At 36.3% G+C, this 18,266-nt stretch overlaps 1 protein-coding gene across 2 annotated transcripts in view; it reads left to right on the plus strand.

The window, feature by feature from the left end:
* Positions 1-49: 49 nt before the first annotated feature.
* ATG2B (autophagy related 2B) overlaps positions 50-18,266 on the plus strand; it is a 117,846-nt gene continuing 99,629 nt past the window's right edge. For both annotated transcript variants that reach the window (XM_074291361.1, XM_074291362.1), the window contains exons 1-2: positions 50-644; positions 12,892-13,054. In XM_074291361.1, coding sequence (XP_074147462.1) covers positions 483-644; positions 12,892-13,054 — 325 coding nt within the window. In that variant the 5' untranslated portion in view covers positions 50-482. The remainder of the gene's footprint in view (positions 645-12,891; positions 13,055-18,266) is intronic.

Here is an 18,266-nt window from a genome sequence, read left to right on the forward strand (position 1 = left end):
TCGTCACTTCCGCCGGCGGCGCTTCCCGTGGAAGGTGTGCTGAGTAAACGCCCAGGAGGGGGAGCCGCAGCTGCGGCGGATGAAAACAAAGTGGCCTCTGGGTCGTCGCTGTGGTGATCGATCTCCTCAGCTCTGGGGGCAGCTGGCACTTCCCAGCCTTCGGCTCGCTGTCACAGTTTCTCTCTCTTGTCTGCAGCAGTGGCAGTTGTCGGGCGCTTCTTCAGGCTTTGCGGGGCCAGGGCCTAGAGCGGCTAGCGGGGAACACGCCGCGTCCCGGGCCATGGGGACGCCGACCGGCCCCTGAGCGAGGGGAGACGCCAGAGGGAGCCGGAGCGGAGGAAGGGCCTTCTGCACGCCGAGATCGAGGTTCCGACGCCGCGCCGCCTCTGCGCCCTCTTTCCTGCTCTCAGCCTGTACTATTCTGGAGCCGGAAAGTTCAATCTCCGAGGCAGTAGCCACCGGCAGCCAGCCTAGGAGCCATCATGCCTTGGCCCTTCTCAGAGTCCATCAAGAAAAGGGCCTGCAGATACCTGCTGCAGAGGTACCTCGGCCACTTCCTGCAGGAGAAACTGAGCTTGGAACAGCTTAGCCTGGATCTCTACCAAGGGACCGGATCCCTCTGGCAAGTCCCCTTGGACAAATGGGTAAGAGCCGCTGGCGAACTGGGGGTGACCTAGGTTTCTAGTGACATATTAGAAAATCTTACCCTCTTCGTCTCTCTCCTTTACCCTCTAGAGCAGAACGTAGTGCGCTCTATAGGAATTTGTGAATTTGCAATAATAATTTGTGAATTTGAATAATTTTTCCCATATCTGTTGTTTAAAAATGGAAACCGAAATTGTATACATTTATTTCATATTGTGATGTATTCTACGCGATAGGAACGTTACTTAAGAATTTGGGAGAGTAATACTGATAAAATACAGGATTAGGACATTTTTATATTGTTGGGTAGGGGGTATCGTGGGAATAAGTTCAAAGATGATTTTTCTTTACTTTATGAGTAGAAAACTAATATAAGCAATTAGAAACTTTTTATTCACCCAAGACTAACCTTATGTTTTTTAGGTATAGACACTCACATAGAATTTTTTACTTATTATTTTTTATGAGACTTGATTACTACTTTCTAGGCCATTTGAGTTCTCTACTTGTGTGAATAAATATAGAGCTCTTTTTTCTGGAGAGACCATAAAAACAGGTCCTGCAGTTTTCGGGTATATTTCAAGCTGTCATCGAAAAGTTTTATTTTGACTTGTGATTCTTCATATACACATGTGTGCATGTACATGCGCATATGTACACATATATACACGTATACACACATAACACTCTTTTACTTTTATTTTTTTCTTTGTGGGACAATTAGGGTTAGGTGATTTTGCCTAAGGTCACACACTGCTAGGCAGTGTCTTGAGGCCGGAGTTGAACTTGTAAGTCTTCCTGATTCTCCAGCTGCTACTCTATTCACTACCCCATTTTAACATAGAAGTTTCCTTATACTTAGGATCTTGTGTTGTTATTCAGTTGTTTGACTCTTAGTGATACAATATGGGGTTTTCTTAGCAATTTTCTTTTCCAGTAGCAAACAGGCCAAATAACTTGCTCAGGGTCACACAATGAGTGAGTTTCTGAGGCAGAATTTGAACTCATGTCTTCCCGACACCAAGTTTAGCATTATATCCATTGAGCCTTGTTAGCTGTTTTAGAGGATCTTGTGAGGATGCATTTACTGTGTATTTTTTAGCTTTAAATGGAAACTTAACAAAAGAATACAATAAGCTTTCCTCTCATTACTGCTCCTCCAATTTATTATACAAGTTTATTATCTGAAGAAATTTTGTTTCATTATTTTATAGTTTTTATAATTGAAATGCATTACTGAATTTTGTTTAAAAATTGGTTTTTTAATTCTACCTTATTTATAAAGTAAATCTCAAGTTAATATTTTTCTTATCAAGGTCAATTTTTTGGGGGGGGATTAGAGGGGCAGGTAATGATGGTATAGTGGACAGAATTGGAAGCTTAAAAAAAGTTTTAAATAATCAGTTTTAGGTAAGGCAGGCTCTCTCTAACTTAAATTATATCTTTTCAATTCTTATTTCTATATTAATTCCTTTGTAAATATGTAATGCTGCTTGTAGAGTAGGGTGATGAAGGTATCTAGTGACCAGTTGACCGCTTTTTTTTTTTTTTCTCCCTGAGGCTAGGGTTAAGTGACTTGCCCAGGGTCACACAGGAAGTGTTAAGTGTCTGAGATCACATTTGAACTCAGGTCCTCCTGAATTCAAGGCTGGTGCTCTAACCACTGCCCCACCTAGCTGCCCCCAGTTGACCACTTTCATTCCTTAAAATGAATTACCTATGCTGTGTCTTCGCAGCTCATTGACAGAAATGGGCCAAGGACAGATCTCTGGGGCACTTTGCTAGTGACCTGTCTAATCCTCCCAAGTTTTAAAACCTTTCTGTATCTAAACTGAGTTGTATTTATTTTTATTTGTACTGTATATATTTATTATAGATGTATTTGTTGTATTTCTCAACAATGCAAGCTGCTGCTTTTTTTTTTTTTTAATTAGATTTCTTGAGAATAGGATAGTTTCATTTTTTTTTTCCTATCTCCAGCAGCTAGCACATTAACTAGAATATAGTGAGTTGGCATTTAATGAAAACTTAATTGATTGAGTCATCACTAATTTACATCAAAACCTAATTATTTGTGCCTCTTAATATTATTTATTTATTCATTCATGTTTTTGCTTGTTATGTATACACTACTCTGAGGTATCAATTTAGTGTTTTTGTCTTTTTTGTTGGCTTGTTTTGGATCTCAGATTTCATCTGCTGTGGAGATAGTGAGAAAACTCTCCCAATTAATACAGATTGGCTTATACCACTTAGTCTTAGTTGCCTGGGACCATGAAAAGTTAAATGACTTACCTGTGATCACAAAGCTAGCACATATCAGTCAGGACCTAAATTTGTCTCCAAGACTTTCACTATGCCCACTATTTCTATGTTGTCACTAAATATCCTTTCAAAAAAGGAAATGAGATTAATCTGGAATGACTAATTCAGGTGAAGCTATGCTGGCTGGCTTTTAGTGATTACTGCTTCTCTAGTCATTCATAAACCTTTTTCTTAGCAGTCCACTGTATAATTTTGCCACAAAGATAGTATGTTCATTGCTTTATGAAAAATGATGCTTTTGAATTCTCTAGTAGCTTTCAAACAAATTGCACAATGACTTAATATTTATATCTGCTAATTCATTCAATATTCTTAATATAGTGGTTCTTCAATTTTTTTTTTTTTAATACACAATATTCCTTTTGCTGTGAAGAATTTTGGAGAATTAGGAGACTTATACACGAATAGGCACATAAACGCATAAATACCATGTGGTTCCCAGAAGACTTATGAATGCATAGAATATATGCTTGTAATTCCAAATATAAGTTCCATACAATTCATAGCATAATAGCAAAACTTAGCACAAAATTTCTCAGTGGTAGTTTTTCTGGGTTTGGTGACTTGAACTCCTTGAGAGTAGTTACATATTGCCTATCTTCACTGTTTTATATTCCTTTTCCCTGTTATCCTTTTCTGTCCGCCAAAGACCATTCTTGGGAAGACTGGACTTATTTTTTTCCATTCTTTTCTTGCCCACAATATAGTTAAAAACACACTATTATATTAGCCAGTCTTTTTTTATTAGAGACAACATAATATAATCGTATGATGCTGGTCTTGGAATGAGGAATATTTTGATATAAATCCTACTTCTGATACTAACTTTGGGCAAGTCAGTCCACTCAGAGTTTCTTTATTTGTAAAAAACTGTTTTGTAAGTTTCAAATGAAATGTTATATAGTTTTGCAAACTTTGGTGTTCTATATATCTCAGTTATCTTACTCCTAGATCTCTTTCTTCTCTTTTCTTATTATTTTTTTTTTTAGTAGCCTTCACTCTTTTCTTGACTTCAAGGAAACCTAAAATATTATATAGGATTGTATAAGGAACTCTATATTTCAGTCATGAGTCTCATTCTCTCAGTGACATCTTTGAAGTCAGCTTTGCCTCTTAGCATTACAATTTCTAGTTTAACTTTTTTATAAACTGTGTATTGAGACATCTGAGGTTTGGGGTCTAATAGCTGAATTTCTTTCTGGATATTATCTCTTGAATTAGTAGCATTCTTTTGCTATTCTTTCTCCTAAATTATTATTAATTATATTATAATTATTAACTATATTATTATTCTTCTCATAACCTTTTATGGGAAGTTTAAAAGATGTGTAGAAATTCAGTCATTGGAAAGGAATAAAGAAAACATTCTAGGCATAGAGGCATGAAGAAAGACTGGACCATTGGAAAGCATAGAGCAACTAAGTGGGACAGAATAATATTGTTTGGCTGTAGTAGACTGAAAATTGAAAAGATAGGGGAGTGCAGTATTGTGAATGATTACATATATGACTTACACCAGTTTGAACTCTGATAGAAAGATACTAGATTAGAATCTAAGTATTCATTCTTACACTATTCATATCTTTCTGCTATGCCATTTTTTTATACTTATTTATAAAGGTATCTTTAATATCTTCCAATTTAATTTATTATTAATAGGAAAAAGGTAATAGATTTTTTTTTTTTAACTGAACATGTCTAGGTTCTTTGAGAGTCTTCATGATAAAATATATAAAACCAATCCCAACCTCAGCTTTTTCTGAGATTCTGGATGGCTTAACTTCAAGAAAAACAGCAGTAGAACTTCCCCTCCAGAAATGCATAAGATCATAATATCAAGTCCAAAGTCAGGAAGAAGGAAAAAAAAAAATCCTACCCTAAAAAGCTAGTATCTAGACCAGCATGCTGAAGACATAATTCAGAACAAATGACTCAAAAATAATTACAGTTAGAGGTTTAAAGAGAAACACAACCTGGGTATAAGTTCAATTAGAATTCCTGTAAGAGTTTAAAAAGTTTCATAAATGAAATGAGAATGCTAGAGGAAAAGATTGAAAAAGAAGTGAGATCACACTGTATAAGTAGTTCAGAATGATACATGATTTAAATAAAAGTGTTGATATAAGAAAACTAGGAGAGCATAGAAGACATTATGTCTTAGATTTACAAATGGGGGAAGAATTCATGGCCAGATAAGAGAGTTAGTTCAAGGGAAGTAAAGTGTTTAATTTTGAATAATAAAATTAAAAAGTTTTGCACAGACAAAAGTAATGCTCCTAAAAGAAAAACAAAACTTGAGGAAAATTTTCAGATTTCTCTGATAAAGGCTTCACTTCTCAAATATATAGAAAACAGAATCATATTTATAGAAATTAAAGCAATTTGCCAATTGATAAATAGTCAGAAGATATGAACAGGTATTTTTTAGAGGAACAAATCAAAGCTATCAGAAAGCCTGAAAAAAAATGCTCTAAATAACTAATTAGAGGAGTGAAAATTAAAACCAATCAGATTGACTAAGTTGACTGAAAAGTGACAAATGCTGAAGGGGATGAACTCTTAGTAGAGTTAACTAGTCTACCATTCTAAAGAGCAATTTGGAATTATGCCCCTAAATGTATGAAACTTTGCATCCCTTTGACTGAGCAATCTTTACTACTAGACCTATAGCTCAAAGAGATGAAAGGAAAAGCATCTTTAGGTACAAAAACATTTATTGGCAAAGAATTAGAAACTGAAGGGCTGCCTATCAAAAAGTAAATGACTGAATAAGTTATAGAATATGAATGTGATAGAATACTATGTGCTTATAAGAAGTTATGAAAAGAAATTGTTTCAGAAAAACCTGGGAAGACTTATTATGAACTGTTTCAGAGTGAAGTAAGCAAATGATTTACATAGTAATTAAAATATAAAAATAATCAACAGTGAAGACTTAGTAACCCCTCATTACAATAACCTACTACAATTCCAAAGGATTCAGAATGATGAAAAATGCTTTCTATTTCCAAATAGAAAACTAATGGACTCAGTGCAAATTGAAGCACATTTTTATTCTTTTCCTTTTCTCTCTTTTTTTCCCCCTCTCTTCCTCCTTCCCTTTCTTCCTCATATGGAAATATGGTTTTCATGACTTCCTAGATATAATGACTGTTATATTTTTTGATTTTTCAGTATGTGGTTGTCACATCTTCCAGAGTTTAAATTTGACTTTGAGACATTAAATAACCCATGCCAGGTTGATGAACCTTATTAGCCTCAGATTCCTGAACTGTAAAATAGCTGGAGAAAGAAATGGCAAAATCACTCTAAATAGGTCATAAAGAAACATAATCAGATATGACCAAAATAATTGAATAACAGTATGTTGGGAAAAGGGTGGAAGGAGGGAGAAAATTTGGAACTGCAAGTAAAAATAAATAAAATTGAATAAAAACCTTCATGTTTTAATGAAAAAATTTGAGAAGTGTGGAAGAATTGGAAAGTTTGACATAGAATCATACCCTTGACCTAGCAAGAAACTGCATGAAAATTAGAAGGTACTAAATAAAAGCTTATGACCCCAGGAGATGAAATCTATTTATATTTGTATATGTATGTAGTAAAGCAAAATCAAAAGGCTGAAAGATACCATAACGTAGTGGGAGAGAGCAGGTTTGATGGGTCAGAATTAATCTGGATATTGGATTGGTTTCTCAGAGAAGACTTAATTGTTTTATAAAGCAGGATGGGATCAAGCAGCATCGGGGACTGATTGGTCTAAGGTGGTACTACAGAATGGGTATTTTATTGGAAAAGGTTAGGGGTGGGGGGGGAGATGTTTATTCTTTGGTCATTGGTTAGACCCTCTCAAAGGAGATGTTTCTTTTTTTTTTTATTTGAAGCTTTTTATTTACAAAACATATGCATGGTTTGTATTGCATTGACCCTTACAAAACCTTCTGTTCCAAATTTTCCCATCAATAATGTCTCAGTGTCCCAGTTTTCCCACATCCCCTCCAACAATCGTCATTATCTTTTCCTGTCATCAGCCAATCTGAGATGTGTGTAGTAGTAGGGAGATTTCTTAACCATTCACCAAATTTTGAGAAAAATAAGGAATAGAAACATGTAGCAGGTCCCAAGCTTCTTGGCATCCTGTGTACTAGTACCTGCACCTATTCTGGTGGGTACCAACAACTTGTTTTTCTTCTATGCCCCTAAATACAAACTGAGGTCCTATTGGGGCCCATTCCAATAATATAAACAACTGACCTGAAAAGCAGATCAAGTTAGAAAGAATTTAAGAACCTTTGAGTAGCTGGAAAAAAATCATATAAATCTAAACATTTCAATTCAATAAAATTGCCCAGATCTGGTAGTGCCAAAGGGAAGATAGAAATAGTCCACTGTTTACCTCCTAAACCCCCCCCCAAAAAAAAAAAATTGCTGCTTCTAGAAATAGCATAGTCAGAATCCAAAATTCTCATATCAAAAATATTTCAAGCATCTAGAAAAAAATAGGTTATATATCAAGCAACTGCAGTCAGGATCTCATAAAATCTGGCAGTTTCTGCCAGAAACAAGAGATCATAGAATACAGAACTTCAAAACAGAAAATATAAGTTTATAACCAAGAATAATTTGCCCTGCAAAGCTAAGTAGAATCTTGTGGGGGGAAGGGGATGAGAGGGGGATAAATGGTCCTTTAATAGAACAGAGTATGTTTAAGCATTTGTGATAAAAAGACCTGAATTGATCTTTGAAAGAGAAACAGGAACTAGAGAAAAATAAGCATGTTTGTCCAATTTGTACTGTGATTATTGATATAGTGCTAATATTATAAGGGGGGAGAAGAAGCAAATATTTCTCCCAAACTCTTAGGATTTCTTCAAAAGATGTTAAGGAAGTTAAAAACAGATTTTGGTAGGAAGTGGGGGGGGAGAGGGAAGAATTATTTCTGCTTTGAGGATTTTCATAGAGGAAAGAAAAGGGCAAAAGGAGGACTAGTGTAAAAAAGGAAGGAGTTAAGGCTTACTTAATTGGGGTGCAATCAAAAATTATGTACAATTATGGTAGAATATGTAGGGTAATGGACATAAAATGAACCTCTCTTTGAATTTCACAAAAGAGTAAACACACACACTCACAGTTTGGTACAAAAATTCATAAGTTCAAGAAAGAAGATGAGGGTTAAAGGGAAGATTATGTTGTAAAGGGAATGGGTCGTAAAAGAAACTTCCAGATTCTGAAAGGAAGGTTAAAGGAATGGGGCAATAAAGGGCAAAGAAGATACATCTAAGAGAGCACTCTAGATTATCTTTGACAATTGATATTGGTTGAATAAAATCGTATATGAATTTAGTAGAATACAATATTGTTCTTTAGGAATTGATAAAAGAGGTTATCATAGAGAATTGTAGGTCATGAATTTGCACAGAGTAAAATTGGAGCCAGAAGAACAATTTATATGTTAACAATTTTATAAAAAGAAATAACTGAAAAATTTAAGGATTCTGGTCAAAATAATGACCATCTGTTATCTGTATCTACCTCCTGATAGAGAGGGAATACACTTACTTTATAGAGACAAATTTTTTAAACATGGCTTCTTGTATATTCATTTTCTTTAGCTAAGCTTATTTTTCATAACTTCCTCCTCCCCCTTTCAATAAATTGGGTGAAATTAGTATTGGTGTTGAGGACTGGTGAAATATTTTTTTTAAATGAATAGAAACTCAAAAGTAACAGTAAGGTAGAATTTACCCTATGCTTAAAAAAAAAAGCAGTGTGAATCAGATTCATGTTTTTATATATGCATCCATTGTATGTGGAAATTTTTTGGTGTGTGTTTAGAATTTAAATTTTATTTTCTTTTGTTTAGGCAATTGGGGTTAAGTGACTTGCCTTCGGTCACACAACTAGGAAGGATTAAGTGTCTGTAACTCAGGTCCTCCTGACTTCAGGGCTGGTGCTCTTAACCACTGTACCACCTAGCTGCCTCCCCAAAATTAAAATTTTAATGGTTGATTTAAATAGGGTTCAACACATCATGAAATAAGAACTAAGCTGGAGAATTAAAAAAAAGTTCACAGAAATTCATAACTAGAGGAAAGGGTCATCTGGCCAGTTGTATGAGACTTGTATGAGAGTTGTTTGTCCTTTGCTCTAGAAGAGGATCATGACATCTGGGAGTTGATGCATGACATGCAAGTGAGTTGAATTTAACTGTGCAAAGTCAGCAACAACACTTTCCCCTCCAGAGCCAACTGGGTCCAGTGACCATATATAGATTAAGTGATGTTACCTGATGAAATGGAAGACCTTGGCCTTTTTAAGTTAAAGTTTTCCACAGGTCTCAGTTTGACTGAGGCAACAACCATTCAGTGATTAAGGCTAGGTGGCAGTTGAGGCAAAGACCAAAGACCTAATCTGTCACCCTCTTCCATCCTCCCCCCCAAAAAAACACACCCCAAACTCTCCCAACTCCCAAACAAACCTAAGTAAATAAATCTGTGAGGGGAAGACCCTCAGGGTTTCTGGCCAGAGATGAAATGATTGTTATTTACATTTAGCTTAAGTCAATCTGGACCCAAACAGTGACCAAGATGGGTCTTGGCCTGGACCTATTGGTGGAAAATCTTTGAGAATCCCAATGGTTTTGGTTTAAGGTGTGGCTCTTAAAAAAAAAATCTAGCCAATAAATTCCCAAGATATCTTGGGAGATTCAGAGATCCAAAAGGGGGAAAAAAAAAAAAAGCTTGTAAAAGCATCTGTAGGTAAGGCATGATAGCCTATGTGGACAGAGTGAGGGAAGGGAAGGAGGGGGAGGTAAAGAGGGGTAGAAATAAAGGAAAGGAGCAAGTTTCCCAACTGACCAGTGTTAGTTTCTGGACCAGCTCTGCTCAGAGAAGGGTTGTTGTTTACTCTTTCTCAAAAAAGGACCATGACATCAAGGAGGTGAAGCCATGACATGCAAGTGAATTGGATTTAAGTGAGGGAGGGCTGTTCAAGGTCACCTGCCCCACTTGCTCCTCTAGAGCCATCTGGGTCCATTGCCTCAAGACCACTGGAGATGACCCTAGGTGCTATGGGAGACCTTAGCCTTTTTAAGCTAAGGTCTTCAAGTGAGAGATAATTGACATACATCTTACTTGGTCTGTTTGGTAACTCTGCAATGTCTTGGGGGAGAGAGGAAGATCCTCTTGCCCTTTTTCTCTTCCTCACTCCCAGCCCATTGAATATTTGATGTCCTCAAGTCCACCACCCTTGGATAAGAGTTGTATATGAATCAGGTTGCATTCTTCCTCTTAGGAAGTACTATTCACATTATAGATAGCTTGTTGGGGGAGGAAACAGATGGGACAGTAGTAGCTGGAAGAGAATTATGCATTTTTCCTTTAGATTCCAACATCTGTGAGGAGTGTGATCTTTAGTTGAAATTATACCAAGTCACCTTGCAGCAGCTAACTTGCACAATCATTACAACTTAGACTTACTGCTTCATTTTGTAAATTTGTTCACCCTATTTTATTAATTTGTGCTCAAACTTGTTTTGTGCTTAAAACATAGGTGCTTTTTTACTAGCAAAATTTAGTAAGTTGTCAGTAATGCAGAAAATATAAAGCTTAGAATCATAGGAGTATAAAGAAGAAACTCTGGAGTTGATCCAACTTAACCTTTGTTTTACAGATTAGGAAAATTGAAGCTCAGACTTAGAAAATGACTTTGCCGAGGTCACCAAGTCGAAATTAGGATTTGAACTAAGACTTCTAACTATACTCTTTCTACTGTACCATTCTGATTCTCATGGAGGATGTAGTAAATTTTGGCAGTTGAGATTTTTAGTGACTAACTAGAGCAGTTTCAGTTGAATAATGAGATTGGAAGCTAGATTTCAAAAGGTTTGAGAAGTGAATGAAGAGAGAGGAAGTGTTAGCCAATAAATATATATGTGTGTGTGTGTGTGTGTGTGTGTGTGTGTGTGTATGTATGTGTATGTGTGTATTTTTGGCTGAGGCAGTTAGGTTTAAGTGACTTGCCCAGGATCACACAGCTAGGAAGTTTTAAGTGTCTGAGGCTGCATTTGAACTCAGGTCCTTCTGACTTCAGGACTGGTGCTCTGTCACTGAGAGTTAGATGGGTGTGTTTTTAAACAGCAAGGAAAGAAACAGTAGATAGCAAAAGATAGAATTAATGAAAAAGGAGAGAATTGTGGAGCCTGTTTTGCTGGAGAAAAACAGGGAATGAGATCAAGGAAATATATAAGGAGACTCATCTTCTAAAGGAGTGCTCCATTAAACTAGAGTAAAAGAGAATCGGGGACATCAATGGATTTTGAGAGGTTGAGAAGAGGAAATCATAAGGGAAATAATCTCCCATCTCTTTAATGTTACCATATAAATGAGTGCCTATTTCATAACTTAAATATCTATCTGAAGTGATTTTATTATGTGGAATTTGTCACCAAATAATGGCAGGCACCAAAAGTTTGAATTCTGTTATGTGGAGAATTCACAATGGCCATTTTCTTTGGCAACAGGTAGATTTATTTAGGGAATAGGTTACAGACAAAATGAAGGGACACAATGGACACAATGGACACTGGGAATGGTACTGGGAATCGTTCCTCCCAGAGAGCGATCAGCAGTTTCTGGAGACAACAGAAACTTTACAAATATGAAATAGAATTGGGAGAGCATCTGAAAGACAGGTTCCTCAGTAGAACTCAGGAGCTCCCCATGAGGTTGGGGCAGGGCTGGCTGGCTAAATTCTGAAAGAGACTTAGCAACATAAAGGAATTAATTGTAAGGAGGAGAAGTGGGATTGAGAAGCATAGTGCACTTAGGGAAGACAACAGCATGGGGGAAAGGGGAAGGGAAAGACACCAAGAGAGTGCTATGGTGGACTGATCCAAAGGAAGGCAGCATGGGATGACCCACAAGTAGGTTTTATAGGGAAAATTTAACCCATGACTGAGATTTCTACGGAGGGTGTGTCTCAGGATTTTGACATAACTTGGATTTCAGACTGGACCACCTCCCCGAAGGTGAGATCATAGAGCTAAATTGATCTCTATCCTCTGTTAGAGATTATTGCAAATTATATTTAAAAGTAAGTAGTTACTGCCTTCTTGCCTCAGGGATAAATTTTTATCAATTCCTCTGCTAACCACACCTAACACCAAAGATCTCATCACATCTGTCTATCCATCCATCCATCCATCCATTCATTCATTCATCTCTCCCTTCCTCCCTTTGTCTGTCCCTCTGTCTGTATTTGTCTTTATATTTATTCAGGGTATGTATTGGTGCCAGTTGCTTATCAGGTAGTCAGAAGGAATCTTTAAATTTTTAGTGTAAGCTTTTATGCTTCAGAAATCAACTCTCTAGCCTTTAGAAAGTAATGGAGGAAATGTTAACAATGTAAATTAAATTTAAAAGTGTCTCTTTTTCTGAGAGCTAGTTGTTAAACGTTTACACCAGCCTCTTCCAAAGGGTTTACAAACCACTTTATTATTAGAGATTTAAAATCTTAGAACAACCTGTACAATAGGTCATATAAGTATTATTATTCTCTTTTTGCAGATTGTAGTTAATAAGTGGGACTGAGGATTCTAGGTCAGTAAATGCTTTTTTTCCATTCTAACATTTTCTCTCAGTGTGCTTAATACTATACTAGATGTTCCTTGGGATATATGGAAGACTATCTTCTATCCCTGAATTTTAACATAGGTTTTGTTAGTATGTGAGATGACATAAAGAATAAATAGTAATGTATTGTTTTCCACATAGTAGATATTCATGTTTGTTTAAAAATAAAAGTATAAAGTATATTCAACCTGGCCTGTTAGTATTATATTGTATATTATACTGTGATTGATTTTATGTGCAAATTATTTCCAAATATATTTTTAAAAATCAATTTCTGTTCTCTCCTTAGAGTCTCAATGAAATTTTAGAGTCTGCAGATGCACCTCTAGAAGTGACAGAAGGATTTATTCAGTCAATTTCTCTCTGTGTTCCTTGGGGCTCATTGTTACAAGATAATTGTGCACTGGAAGTGAAAGGATTAGAACTAGTGTTTAGGCCTAGACCTCGACTAGGTAAGTTTGCCATGACCCATATGGTGCTGATGATAACTATTTTATTTGGCTCCATTTTCATTTTGTAATTATAAATGTGTAATTTACTGTTTTAATTTGTGAAAGCTTTCAAGTTTTTTATCTGAATTCTTAATATGACCATACTGAATGTCTCTTCTACAAACTTTCCATTTCCCATACTCCTGTATTTCCATTGATAGTCCTATCGCTATCTTTCTAGTCACTAGGTTTAGTTTTGGAGAGATGAATTAGGTAGTACAATATAATTAAAAACCAGTATTGGACTTTGGAATCTTGAAAACATGATTGTTGAATTCCATATCTAACACTTAGTGATCATGGTCATGCATAGATTACCTTTCTAAACCTCAATTTCTTTATCTGTAAAATGGATAATAATTGCACTATCTTTATCTTGCTCAGTTATGGAGAAATTGTTCTGTAAATCTTAGTACTTTGTAGATATTAAGTGTTGTCTTTGATTCTTCTTTTCCTCCCACCTTGAACTATTGCTTTATCTTATTGCTTTAAAAAAAAAAAAATCTCTAATATCCATTACATCCTTTATCTTCCCATTGCAACTATCACTTACTTGGAAGTTTATCTTTTAAAACTAAACTTGAGCTATAACTATTTACTTTTAAATATAATTTGCAATAAAACCAGTTGATTGGACTCTTGTAAGTAGTTTTTCTTTCTAAGATATAATCAAAATCTTAAGACTAACTTAATCTTGGGGCGGAGCCAAGATGGCGGAGAAGAAACACACGACTCTGTGAACGTCCTCACTCCCTCACAACCAATTAGATAAATTAAGTCTCAGAATTAGCCCAGGACTGATAGATACCACAAGGACTGGAAGCACGACTTACCAGCTGAAGAGAATCTGGAGTTTCAACAGACAAGGTCAGTCCCCAGGGGAGGAAGAAGAAAGGCCAGCACAGACGGCTGGGTGCTCGCATACTGCGCCCATTGCGCTGGGAAGGGCTCTGGGATCAGAGAAGCCACTGAGGTAAAGGAATCTGGCACAGGCTGTTAGCTCTTCTCTGCTAATTATTTAGCAGTTCATAAGAGAAAGCCAAAATATTTTAAAACTCAGATTAGATTTTCCCCGTACCCTGGAGGTGACTCAGCAGATCTCGGCACCAGGGGGTGTGGCCTCAGCTACCACCTGAGAATAGTTAAGAGATTGACAAGTGGGTGGATACGGCCCAAGGCAACACACACTGCCTAGCTTAGCTGGAGGGAGTGGAACTCAGCTCCAGGAAGTCCCAGAGAAGCGGAACCTTTGAACTAGGGACCGCGGTTTCTGGCAGACACTTCCAGTTTGAGCACAGGGGCTTTTCACATCACCTGTTGCAGACATCCACTCCCCACTCGGACACATAGGCTGGGCTTTGTGCTGTCTTTACTATTCAACGCCCTCGAAGCACAGCAGTGCTAATCACCTCTGAGGCACCTCTAGGGAGGGGGTGGGGAACTCTCTCCCAGAGCTCTATCTTAGCTCAGGCGCAGGAGCCCCTGTATCCATCAGGTCTGGGAGGAAGCTGGTAAAGAAGTAAATAAATAATTTCCTACCCCAGGGACAGACCCCAAAAGATTTTTTAAGTATGAGCAAAAAGCCAAGAAAAACCATAGATTCCTTCTATACAGAGAAAGAGCGGGTATCCAACCCCAAGGAAGTTAACAGCAGAGAGACAGCAGATAACAACCTAAAGGGAAACGATCCCTGCCCCCCATCACATAACTCTCTCCTAGAAGAAAAATTAAGGGAGATTGAAGAAAAATGGGGAAAGGAAAGGGAAGCTATGATAGAGAATAACAACGTCCTGAAATTGGAGTTGGAAAAAATAAAGAATTCACAGGAGATGCAGGGAAACAAAATTTATGAATTAGAAAAAGTTAAAAAAACACAGGAAAGTAGGATTTCTGAATTGGAAAAGATAAAAAAGTCTCAAGAAAATAGAATTTCTGAATTGGAAAAAGAAAATAATTCTCAAAAAAAAAATTAGGGAAATGGAAAAAAATTCAATAGAGCAAAATAATTCATTTAAAAACGAAATTGGGCATTTACAAAAAGAACTAAAAACTGTGAAAGAAGAAAATAACTCCTTAAAAGTCAGGATGGAACAAATAGAAATGAATGATTCACAGAGATCCCAAGAATCAGTCAAACAAAACCAAAAAAAATGAGAAGCTGGAGAACAACGTCAAATACTTACTGGGAAAATCTATAGACCTGGAAAATAGATCTAGGAGAGATAATCTGCGGATTATTGGACTTCCAGAAAACTATGACCAAAAAAAGAGCCTAGATTCTATTTTACAGGAAATTATCAAAGAGAACTGTCCAGAGATAATAGAAACAGAAGGGAAAGTAGATGTGGAAAGAATTCATCGAACTCCTTCTGAAATAGACCCTAAAAAAAGAACACCACGGAATATAGTGGCTAAGCTGCAGAATTACCACACAAAGGAGAAAATCCTGCAAGCAGCTAGAAAAAAAACAATTTAAATACCAAGGTGCCACAATAAGGGTCACCCAAGATCTGGCTGCCTCCACATTAAAAGATAGAAGGGCCTGGAACCTGATATTCCGTAAGGCAAAAGATCAAGGATTGCAACCAAGAATGAACTACCCAGCTAAGTTTAGCATCTTTTTCCATGGAAGAAGATGGTCATTCAATGAAACAGAGGAATTCTATATGTTTCTAAGAAAAAAACCAGACTTAAACAAAAAATTTGATCTACATCCACAAGACTGAAGAGAAACAGAAAAAGGTACACAGAACCCTTGAGAACTGTAACTCTGTTGGGGGTATATAAAAAGTACTCAAGGATAATTTGATTTTACTGATATAAAAGAAAAAAAGGGGGGTGTAGTAAAGGGAAGGAGGTCGGTTCAGAAAAAGGGGAAGGAATGATAAAAAGAGGGAAACTACATCCCAGGAAGAGGCATAGAAAATACTCCATATCTGAGGGAACTTAGTGAGGAGGAGAATCATTGTGTGAATCTTACTCTCATCAGGAGAGGCTCAAAGAGTAAATAATTAACATATTTGTTTTTCAGAGAATTTTCTCTCACCTCATTAAAAGGGGGGAGAGGAAAAGGGAAAAGGAAAAGGAGAATAAGTGAAGGGACTTGGAGGGAGGGGGGAGGGATACTAAAAAAAAAAAGAGGGAGGGTTGCGCGTCACAAGGGGGGTCTGTAAATATCGGGGAGGGGGATCAGGGGGGTCAAGGGAAAAAAGCATAATCTGGGGATAATACGATGGCAGGAAATACAGAATTAGTAATTTTAACTGTAAATGTAAATGGGATGAACGATCCCATCAAATGGAGACGGATAGCAGATTGGATCAAAAAGCAGAACCCTACAATATGTTGTCTACAGGAAACACACTTAAAGCAGGGAGATACATACAGAGTAAAGGTAAAAGGTTGGAACAGAGACTATTATGCTTCAGGTAAAGCCAAAAAAGCAGGGGTAGCTATCCTTATCTCAGATCAAGCAAAAGCAGAAGTAGATCTCGTTAAAAAAGATAAGGAAGGAAACTATATCCTGCTGAAAGGTAGCATAAATAATGAAGCCATATCAATACTAAACATATATGCACCAAGTGGTATAGCATCTAACTTTCTAAAGGAAAAGTTAAGAGAACTGCAAGAAGAAATAGACAGTAAAACTATAATAGTGGGAGATCTCAACCTTGCACTCTCAGATTTAGACAAATCAAACCACAAAACAAACAAGAAAGAAATTAAAAAAGTAAATAGAACATTAGAAAAAATAGAACATAGACCTTTGGAGAAAACTGAATGGCAATAGGAAGGAATATACTTTCTTCTCAGCAGTTCATGGATCCTATACAAAAATAGACCATATATTAGGACATAAAGATCTCAAAATTAAATGTAGGAAGGCAGAAATAATAAATGCCTTCTCAGATCACAATGCAATAAAAGCTACATTCAGTAAAAAGTTAGGGGTAAATAGACCAAAAAGTAATTGGAAACTGAATAATCTCATCTTAAAGAATGACTGGGTGAAAGAGCAAATTATAGAAACAATTAACAATTTCACCCAAGATAATGACAATGATGAGACGACATATCAAAATCTTTGGGATGCAGCTAAAGCAGTAATAAGGGGAAATTTTATATCTTTAGAGGCTTATTTGAAGAAAATAGAGAAAGAGAAGATTAACGAATTGGGCTTACAACTTAAAAGGCTAGAAAAAGACCAAATTATAAACCCCCAACCAAAAATTAAACTTGAAATACAAAAATTAAAAGGAGAAATCAATAAAATTGAAAGTAAAAAAACTATTGAATTAATAAATAAAACCAAGAGTTGGTTTTATGAAAAAGCCAATAAAATAGATAAACCTTTGGTAAATTTGATCAAAAAAAAGAAAGAGGAAAATCAAATTGATAGTCTTACAAATGAAAAGGGGGATCTTTCCACCAATGAAGAGGAAATTAGAGAAATTACTTTGCCCAACCTTATGCCAATAAATTTGATAACTTAAGTGAAATGGATGACTTCCTCCAAAAATATAGGCTCCCTAGATTAACAGAGGAGGAGATAAATTGCTTAAATAGTCCCATTTCAGAAAAAGAAATAGAACAAGCTATTAATCAACTCCCCAGGAAAAAATCCCCAGGGCCAGATGGATTCACATGTGAATTCTACCAAACATTTAAAGAACAATTAACCCCAATGTTATATAAATTATTTGAAAAAATAGGGGATGAAGGAGTCCTACCAAACTCCTTTTATGACACAGACATGGTACTGATACCTAAACCTGGTAGATCGAAAACTGAGAAAGAAAATTATAGACCAATCTCCTTAATGAATATTGATGCTAAAATCTTAAATAAGATATTAGCAAAAAGACTTCAGAAAATCATCTCCAAGATAATACACTATGATCAAGTAGGATTTATTCCAGGAATGCAGGGCTGGTTTAATATTAGGAAAACTATTAATATAATTGACCATATTAATAATCAAATTAATAAGAACCATATGATCATCTCAATAGATGCAGAAAAATCATTTGACAAAATCCAACATCCATTCCTACTAAAAACTCTTGAGAGCATAGGAATAAATGGACTATTCCTTAGAATAATCAGGAGCATATATTTAAGACCTTCAGTAAGCATAATATGCAATAGAAATAAACTGCAACCTTTCCCAGTA

This window comes from Sminthopsis crassicaudata, chromosome 2, assembly GCF_048593235.1.
Source record: "Sminthopsis crassicaudata isolate SCR6 chromosome 2, ASM4859323v1, whole genome shotgun sequence".
Lineage (NCBI taxonomy): Eukaryota > Metazoa > Chordata > Mammalia > Dasyuromorphia > Dasyuridae > Sminthopsis > Sminthopsis crassicaudata.